General features: G+C 35.4%; 1 protein-coding gene across 1 annotated transcript; it reads left to right on the forward strand.

Moving 5' to 3' along the window:
- Window positions 1-3,548: 3,548 nt before the first annotated feature.
- On the forward strand, window positions 3,549-8,386 carry LOC131041629 (protein DETOXIFICATION 27-like). Its single transcript, XM_059209947.1, has 7 exons — window positions 3,549-3,925; window positions 5,178-5,719; window positions 5,832-5,918; window positions 6,022-6,078; window positions 7,176-7,414; window positions 7,581-7,699; window positions 8,102-8,386. The coding sequence occupies exons 1-7, from the start codon at window positions 3,653-3,655 to the stop codon at window positions 8,222-8,224; spliced, it is 1,440 nt and encodes a 479-aa protein (XP_059065930.1). The 5' UTR covers window positions 3,549-3,652; the 3' UTR covers window positions 8,225-8,386.
- The last annotated feature ends 1,144 nt before the right edge of the window (window positions 8,387-9,530 follow it).

Here is a 9,530-nt window from a genome sequence, read left to right on the forward strand (position 1 = left end):
TTGGTTAAGTTTACCCTGGAGAATTCTATCCATGTTAAAGAGTTAAACATTGCTCTTGCTATATTTAATTAGTTGACCAGAGGCATGGACGTAATCTACCAGCAGATGCTTCCACACTTTAGCCTCTATCACAGATGAAAGGTTGAAAAGGAAGGTGTCATCCACAAATTGTTGCATAACCATAGGGGGGAGAGTGGACGTAGCCTTCACCCTTGAGATTCTATTGGTCCTGATCAGATTGGAGAAATTCTTACTTAAGACTTCAGCTACCATAATGAGCAAATACGGTGAGAGAGGGTCACCCTGACGAAGCACCTTCCCAGCCTTGAAGAAGCCCCAAGGGGTTCCATTGACAATCACCAAATAGTGAACACTTTCCACCGCCACCCTGATAATATTGATAAATCTTTCCTGGAATCACATCTTAGAAAGGACAGCATACAGGAATTTCCAGTTGACCTTGTCATAAGCCTTAGAGATGTCAAGTTTGAGAGCCATACCTGGGTTGCAATTTTTTTCCATGGAGTGAATGACCTCATGAGTAGTAATGACAACATCAAGGATCTGCTTGCCTAGAACAAAATCTCTTTAAGAGGGATTGATGCATTTATCAAGGAGGGGTTTGATTATGTTGACAATAGCTTTAGAGAAAAATTTGTAAACTGAGTTACATAGGCTGATGGGCCGATAGTCAGAAATAAGTTTCAGATCAGGAACTTTGGGCACCAAAACAATGAAGGTGTTATTCAACTTCTTCAGGAGTTTACCAATGTGAATGAAGTCCTTGGTAGCATTAGTGAGATCATACTTCACAGTTTCCCAAAAAGTCTGGAAAAAACCCGGGGGGAAGCCCTTGGGACCAGGGGCCTTAAAGCCAGCCATAGAAAAAACCACACTTTTGACTTCCTCATCAGACACACGACTTATCATCAACTCATTATCAACATCATCCAGGACCTGAGGAATGAGACTAAGGAGTTTATCACTGATTTTAGTAGGTTCCCTGATCCTATCATTCGAGTAGGCATTAGCAAAGTGAAGGGAAGCCCATTGACCAATTTCATTATTCCCCACCACTTCCTCATTTTTGTCATTGAGGATGGACCGGATAGTGTTCCTTCTTTTATGTTTTGAGGCTGATCTGTGAAAGAAAGAGGTGTTTCTGTCCCCCTCAGCTAACCATTGGATCTTGGATCTTTGCTTCCAATAAATTTCTTCTATATTCATGTTTTCTTTCCATTTGTGTCTCCATCCCTCTTCCTCCGTATGAGTGATCCTAGAGGAAGTCCCCTCCGCAATGGTCCTCTGGAGGCGGTCCAAATGGGTTTCAGCCTCCTTTTTTCTCTTGAAGATATCCCCAAAGGAAGAGAGGCTCTAGGCTTTCACCTCCCTTTTGATGATTTCCATCTTTATAGAAATTTTGAACATAGTCGTCCCTTGAACAGGGGAGTTCCACCAGTTTTGTATGCATTGCTTGAAGTCTGGGTGGGAGTGCCACATAATCTCATACCTGAAGGGTGAGGAACCAGAGGTCAGCTTGTCAACCCAGGAGAAGAGGATCAGGGAGTGGTCAGAGATGGTGCGTGGGAGAGATGAGAACGGGGAATTAGTTCCAAAGTTCCATTTGGCAAAGATAAAAAACATGTTCAGCCTGACCTGAATTAGATTGGAGCCTTTTCTATTGTTAGACTAGGTGAGTTGGTTCCCTTGGAGGTCAAGGTCAAGTAATTCATTATTTCTGATGAAGTCAGCTAAGTCAAGCATGCTCTCACTATAGTCCGTTAGACCTCCAATCTTCTTTGAAGGATAGAGGGGGGTGTTGAAGTCCCCGACTAGCATAAACAACTCCTCCTTATTATGAGTCAAGAAGGTAGTGAAATCTTCCCAGACCAGAACCCTTCCCTATCTGGTATTAGGAGCATAAATATTAAAAAAGAACCAGGATAGGTTATTCATAGTGAAACTGGTGGAAAGAAAGTTGTGAGAAGAGCCAACTACAAAACCATCTAGCTTGCTCTTATTCCAAAGGGTAGCAATTCCTCCTGAAGCACCATCCGCCTCTCCATAATGAAAGGTAGCACCCGGCAATAAACTATCGACAAGCGTAGCAAAATTTTGGTAAATCATTTTCACCTCTTGGATAAGGATAATATCAACTCTATTAGTGAGTATGCATTGCTTAAGAGCATACTACTTTTGGGGGCTATTTAAGCCCCTTAAGTTCCATGAGAGGAACTTCATTTCTTACTCTTCTGTGTTGTCTCCAAGGTTAATTGCCTTCCACTAGCAATTTCCCTGGCCATTACCTTAGTTCTAAGGGTCCTCTCAGAGGGTCTGCCTGGTTTAGAGTCATTTCCCACATCCGCCTTCTTATTTCCTCTATTTCTTCTTTTTGGTTCCTGTCATTCCCCCTTATCTTTGTTTGCCGGCGAGGACTGGGCGAAACGGCTACCAAAGGAAATAGTAGTGATATCCCCAGAGGATCTTGTAGCAGACGAGGAGGAGGTCGGGTCCAGCCCAAGCCCTGATGTGGATGAGGCCCTAGCGCAAGTGCTCCAGATATTCCTCCGACAACTGCCATTTGGGTTGGGTAGCAGATTCATGATTGCTGGCGGAGTGGAGGTAATGAGTCCTATCTTCTCCGTGCTAGTCACCTCCACATTGGGACCTTCTTGATCAACCTTCGCTTTGGGGATCTTCTTGATCAATTTTATTTGTTAATATCAAGTTTATTTTTAATTATATAATATATAATACAAAATATATTACACAATGTCAATAAATAATATTATTATAATTTTCATATAATATTATTATAATTTTCATATAATATATATTATAATAAATTAAAAATAAGATTTAATTTTTTTATGTTTTCAATTTTTTCTTTTATACTCTCTAAAAAAATAGGATTGAAGGTGGATAATATTTTATTTGTTTTGATATACATAGATTTGCAAATTATTTTTGAAATAAAAATTATTAATAATAATATAATTATCTAATATATTAATATAATATAAATTCAATATTAATTTAAGAAACAAATAAATATAAGTTAGGAACATAATATTTAGTTAACTTTGATATTCTACATACATACATAGAATGAATATATAAATATTAAATGTTAAATATATAGAAATATCAAATATGTATTGATAAATGTATATATATTAATATATAATACTAAATATATATGACTTCTTCCTCTCTATTTTTTCCTTTATCTTTATACTTAATATATCTCTTTATCTCCTCTATCTCTCTCTATCTTCATCCCAACCTCTATTGCTTCCCCTCTAATTGTCTATCTCTTTATCTATATCTTTCTATTTTTATTTTTTCATCTCTCTATCTATTTAAATCTCCCTTTCTTCTCCCCTCTATCTTCATCTCTACTTCTATCTACTCTAAACTAATCACACTAATTAACATAAACTTATGCATTGCTTCTTTTAATCTTTCTGAAAAAAAAAAAAAAACACAAGAAAAACATCATCAGGAACATAAAAAAGACCATCAATAAATAATCTTTCTGTAAAACTCTCCAGTTATAGTTTTAATGTCTTGAAGATCAGTTAGTTTGCTCAGTTTCAGTGGCTTCTGGTGTATAAAACAATAGGAGATCTTTTCTGCAAGGAGAGGAGATATGGTAGACACTTCAAAAGATCCACTTATCATTGACGAGCAGAGGGACAGTAATAAAAGTGTGTCATTGATATGCTCAAGAGACTTGGGAAGGAGGATTGTAGATGAATCAAAGAAAATATGGGCGATTGCAGGGCCTGCTATTTTTACTCGCATAGCCATGTATGGGACAATCGTCATCAGTCAGGCCTTTGCTGGACATCTGGGAGAATTGGAATTGGCTGCCATCTCCATAGCTAGCACTGTAATTTTGGGCTTCAACTTTGGACTCTTTGTACGTATCGGATTTGCATTCTTTTCTCTGTTTTACAGAATAGGTTTTTTAATTTTTTTTCAAAAAAGGGGTAAAGAGACTTACAAAACAAGGACCCACAGTCTAGTAAAGAATTATGTAGTATTATCTTTCACAAATAATTGTTCCAACATGTGATCTAAATCCATAGACAAATATTGTCTATCGACATATTCCAGTCATGTCCTCGATCCGATGCTCATTTGACCAAACAATCTGCAACTGTATTCCACTCCATAAGAATATGAGAAAAGAAACCAAATCTAAAGAAGTACTCAATCTTTGAATCTGTCGAATAACTTGAGTTAAGTGCCAATTAACATCATCTACCCACTGTCCATTCAACATATTCACCAGCACCTGTGAATCAGATTCACAAGTAGTCCTTCTCCACATCAAAAGCTACATGTTTTATTTGCTATGCTTATGCTTTTATTCTAAACAAAATTATCAATGAAATCATTGCCTCTCATTACACAAACAGACCATTTGCTAGTCTACATTGACATTTCAGCAAATAATTTGGATAAGAATTAGTTCGCATCAACTTAAATGTGGAGCTGGAAGATGGATGCTATCTAAAGAGGAGTTTGTAGACAGAAGGTATAGTTACTGCACCAAAGAAATAATGGAAACAAAATAGCATTATATCATGGAGTGTTCAGCTTACAAGAATATTAGGATCAATTATATTGAGACAATAAACATGAATATCTTTAATAATCTGTTTGAAAAAGAAAAAGATAACAAGAATTGCAGAATTCCTAATCAAGATAACACGGCAGAAGATCCAAGATGCCGAAAGAAAAGGAAATTTAGACATGATGTTTTGGACTTTGTATGTTTTTCTATTTACTGACTATGGATGGATGAGCTCCAAAAACTGTTTGACCTCATAGATATTATTAAAAACATAAATTCATTTTGATACCACTGTACATGATCAACATCTACGAATCCATATTATCCCTCCATATATGCTCCATGTTGATTGTCGGTAAAAGTGTGAAATGGGTTAAGGGCTGGATTCAAGAGATAAAAAGTTAAAAAAGATTCGTGTTTCATTTAAAAAGAGATTTGATTTATTTACACTTTAAGTAAATAGGAAATAAATTCTATTGTGAATATACACCACTTTTAAGGTCTCATACACTTTTTTATAGTTTTGTATACTATCTGTTAAGTTTTCTATGGTATCATCTGATCTGGTTGGATTTGGAACTGAATCTGGCAGTTAGGCATGGCAAGCGCCCTGGAGACCTTGTGTGGCCAGGCTTTTGGGGCTCGGCAATATCAAATGTTGGGACTATATTTGCAGCGGGCATGGGTTGTCATCTTGGGTGTTGCAATTCTTCTCTTACCAATGTACATATATGCAGCACCCATCTTGAAGATCTTTGGACAGTCAGATGCCATTGCTGAATTAACCGGAACACTTTCAATATGGGTCATTCCTCAACATTTCTCATTTGTATTCTTCTTTCCCACTCAGAGATTTTTGCAGTCCCAGTTGAAAAACATGGTCATTGCGTGGATCTCTGGAGCCTCTTTGGTGATCCATGTTTTCCTGAGCTGGATGTTTATTATCAAATTTGAGATGGGGTTAATTGGTGTGGCAATTACATTGAATTTGACATGGTGGTTTCCCACAATTGGCCTAATTCTTTATGCCACCTGTGGGGGTTGCTCGAGGACATGGACAGGTCTGTCTAAAGATGCATTCTCAGACTTGTGGCCTTTTTTCAAGCTCTCTGTTGCATCCGGTGTCATGATATGGTTAGTTACCAAATCCCAATCCCTTATATAAGATATAAATGTGTGTGGGTGTGTCTCAGTCAGAGTTAAGAACATGTTCAGATGGTACTAACAGACTTTATCTTGTGAACAGTTTAGAGAATTGGTATTACAGAATACTGGTCCTCTCGACAGGAAACCTGCCAGATTTACAAGTTGCAGTCGATTCTCTTTCTATCTGGTAACAAGCATTTTTTCTGCAATGTTTATTTAGAAACAATGCTGGAGTGCATATAATGTTGTAAAGGCTATGTTTTTAAAACCTTGATATGTATTTCTTGCAGCATGAGTATCAATGGGTGGGAGATGATGATACCACTTGGGTTTTTTGCTGCTACTGGGTATGTACTGATAAATATAGAAAGTATTTTCTGTATTGAAATGAAAGGTCAAAAATATTAATATTTTGGACAGCTGTGAAATATATGATGTCAAATGAAATCTTTTAATTTGTGATAAATTTGTACAAAAGAAATAGTATCTACAGCAATAATGGAATAAAGAGGAGGTAAACAAACCGTAACCGATCTATTCTATCTGGGAAAATATTATCTTGCAAACTATTCAACACAGTAACATTCTTCATTATTACACAACAATATAATAATAAAAAATTTGTTCAATCTTTCTGCAAATATTAATAGATACATCATAAAGGACTATTACAATTTTCATCAGTATTTTAAGTTATGGATGAAAATGACAAATTCAAAAATATATGAGTCTTTTCAATACCCTGTTTCTTAGATATGTTACAGCCTCTATTTCTATGATTTGAATTTTTGAATACATTCCCAACTGAGCTCAACTTACAGTAAGAATCATTTTTTTCTTGTCTTTGCATTTCTAGGTGATGAAATCTCAATTCTCTTTGAAAATTCTCCATAATTTTGAACTACATTGATTTTTATGAAAGTCTTATTTCAGCGCTAATATGGACAAATCATTATCAACCTTTTCAATACCCTGTTTTTTGATCTACTGTAGCCTCTCTTTATACTACTCTCATGCTTATCCTAGTCTACTGGTCTCCATCCTTCTTGTGGCAGTATTCAATCCATGACATCCCTGTTTCGAGTGGTTTTATCTTTTATCTTTTGAAAGTGTTGGTGTTGGAATAAGCCATATTCAGATCGACAATGGACTGGTTCCAGAAGGACCAGTAGCTCAGTGGTAGAGCACTCCAACAGCATTATGGAAGGTCCTAGGTTCGAGTCCTAACTTATACACTAATCCATCCTAAGAATTGGATAGCCTTTCTCTAAAATAGACATTCTCCAATCATTGCTTAATTGAATGGAGCCATCAGTTTTGCTCGTCTATTGATAAAATTCAAAATGTTGAGTATTCACAAAATCTGCTTCAATTGAATCAATAACATGCTCTTCTATATGTTGTATATTTAATTGTTGTATAAATTTGTTTCTTGTTAATGCAGCGTGAGGGTAGCTAATGAGCTGGGGGCTGGAAATGGCAAAGGAGCTAAATTTTCAATGGTTGTTTCTACAATCAGTTCTACCATGATAGGCCTTGTTTTTTGTTTGCTCATTATTGTGCTTCGCCAGGAAGTTGCTCTGGCCTTCACAAGTAGTTTCACAATTGTAGAAGCCGTTTCTAAGTTGTCCATTTTGCTGGCCTTTACTATCCTCCTCAACAGTATTCAACCTGTGCTTTCAGGTAATGCATGTAGTTCCACTTTCTATGGGTGTAATCCATGTAGTTCCACTTTCTATTTCAGAAGGAATATAGAGACTTCCATTACTGTTAAGACTTATAAGCAATGAACAGAAAAAATTTAATTTCTGCTCTTATATGAGTATTCTTCTTCTTCATTATGTTTCAGGGGTAGCGGTGGGCTCAGGGTGGCAATCTTACGTTGCTTACATCAATATTGGGAGTTACTACGTGATCGGTGTCCCTTTTGGAGTGATCCTTGGTTGGGTGTTTGATCAGGGGGTTTTGGTGAGTACTACTACTTTCTAGTAGAATAGGTTGATATGAAAATGAAATGAAATTTTCATTAATGAATTTATGGGTAATTGTGTGTCTTGAATATCATATTGCAAAGGAAAATAAATTTCTTTTTAATTGCAACTATCGTAATAATGTAATAAGATGCATTTATAGTACATATTAATTTGGATTAATTATGAAGAGTTGTGAGTGTGATATTTTAGTAATTAATGTTATGTTAGAAAATCAAATGTGAAGTGAATAGAGATATTTATTTTCATGATAAAATATAAGTATCTTGAGTCGAGATTTTAGAATTTGGATTGCCTCTAATTTGGAAATGATCTTTTAGTCTATGTAACATTTCAAATTTTGTAGAAGTTTAGGTGCTATTTGTGGTCCAGTTTGCAGGTCAAGGTCTTTTGCCATATCTACAAATATGTCCTCTACTGTGAAGATTCGATCTTGATAGTGTTATGTAGCTATCCTGTAATTCATCAAATTTGCCTCTATTTGTTCTATAATTTGGACTAATAGTATTTCTAAATACCTTTGGAGGACTATTGAATCACTAAGGAACAATTTCTCTTGGGTCAACCCCCCAAAAATTATGTCTTTTAAGTCATGCCAATGACTACAAACAACAAGCTTCAATGGTGCAAATTCTTATAGGATCAAGATGCAGATTTTAACTATTTTTAGAGCACCAATTTGAAATGTTTCTCTAATGATTTCACTTTAGCATGAGAGAGAATAGTTGGATATCAGAGGCTTTGAAATGACTATAATTGAATGCATTTAAATATAAGTACATAGCAATAAAATGTGCAATAGTGTGTTTAATCAGCTCATAATAGCTAGTAGAATGGGTGGGTGTTGTACAAATTTAAATTTGTATTATAAAAATTTGGGGGGTCAGTATGATTGCTCTTAGAAATAACACTAGAGAATAGGGTACTAAGGTATAGATGTTGAATGAGTTTCTATTCACAAGTGATGTTTGAATATGCAAAAAATATTAATAACCCAAATCTAGTGCAACATAGCTTGTCGAACTTTTATATAACAAATGACTCTAAAATCAAACTAGCAAAATAAAGACAAATTACAATATTGCAAGGAAAGAATTGAATCAATACAATATGCACTAACTATAAATCCCACAATACATTAACAAATTTACAAGGTGACTGGATAGGTAATACAAAACCAAGGAGATAAATATGACCATTTATAATAGATGTAACTCCAAATAACCAAAGTAGGGGAGTTACATTGATGGAAGCTACCATTTATCCTTGTAATGATTTGCTCACACCCATTTTAGAAATTAAGTGAATATGTAAGAAAAAAGAATATCCAACTAAAAAATAAAACAACCAACACTAACACCCTCCTTAAGTATAGCTTAAATGGGTGAAAAATGGATCTTAGAAAATGAAGTATAATGAGATGCTCATGTACAAAGAGAAGAAAATATATCCCCCTCCTTAAAAAAGGAGACATAAACTCTTTTCAAATAGAGAAAGAGACCCAAAGTAGAGAAAAAGGAAAGACTAGGTAGCCCCCTTGAAGTAGGTTCCCATATGGGTTTGGTGAATATTTCCTTGCATGATCAAAGACTTCATATAGAACAAAGAGAAAATTTTGTGAAAAATGTCTCAAAGAAAGTGTTGAAGTAGGTCTCTTTATAATGAATTATGTACATTCCTTCGAAAGAAATAATCTTGAGCTATCAAACTATTCAACTTTACTCCAACGATGGAATGAAGAGAATAAATAGGAAGAAGATTTTGATAAATGCTCACATATTTATAGGTCAATGTTTAGAGGTACCAAA

The sequence above is a fragment of the Cryptomeria japonica genome, chromosome 8 (assembly GCF_030272615.1).
Source record: "Cryptomeria japonica chromosome 8, Sugi_1.0, whole genome shotgun sequence".
NCBI lineage: Eukaryota > Viridiplantae > Streptophyta > Pinopsida > Cupressales > Cupressaceae > Cryptomeria > Cryptomeria japonica.

What these genes read in the sequence shown, in the direction of transcription:
- LOC131041629 (XM_059209947.1), top strand. Translation starts at nt 3,653, where the DNA reads ATGGTAGACACTTCAAAAGATCCACTTATCATTGACGAGCAGAGGGAC. An exon ending in GCTTCAACTTTGGACTCTTT is followed by an intron (nt 3,926 to 5,177) that starts GTACGTATCGGA and finishes TGAATCTGGCAG; the next exon opens with TTAGGCATGGCAAGCGCCCT. An exon ending in GGGTTTTTTGCTGCTACTGG is followed by an intron (nt 6,079 to 7,175) that starts GTATGTACTGAT and finishes TTGTTAATGCAG; the next exon opens with CGTGAGGGTAGCTAATGAGC.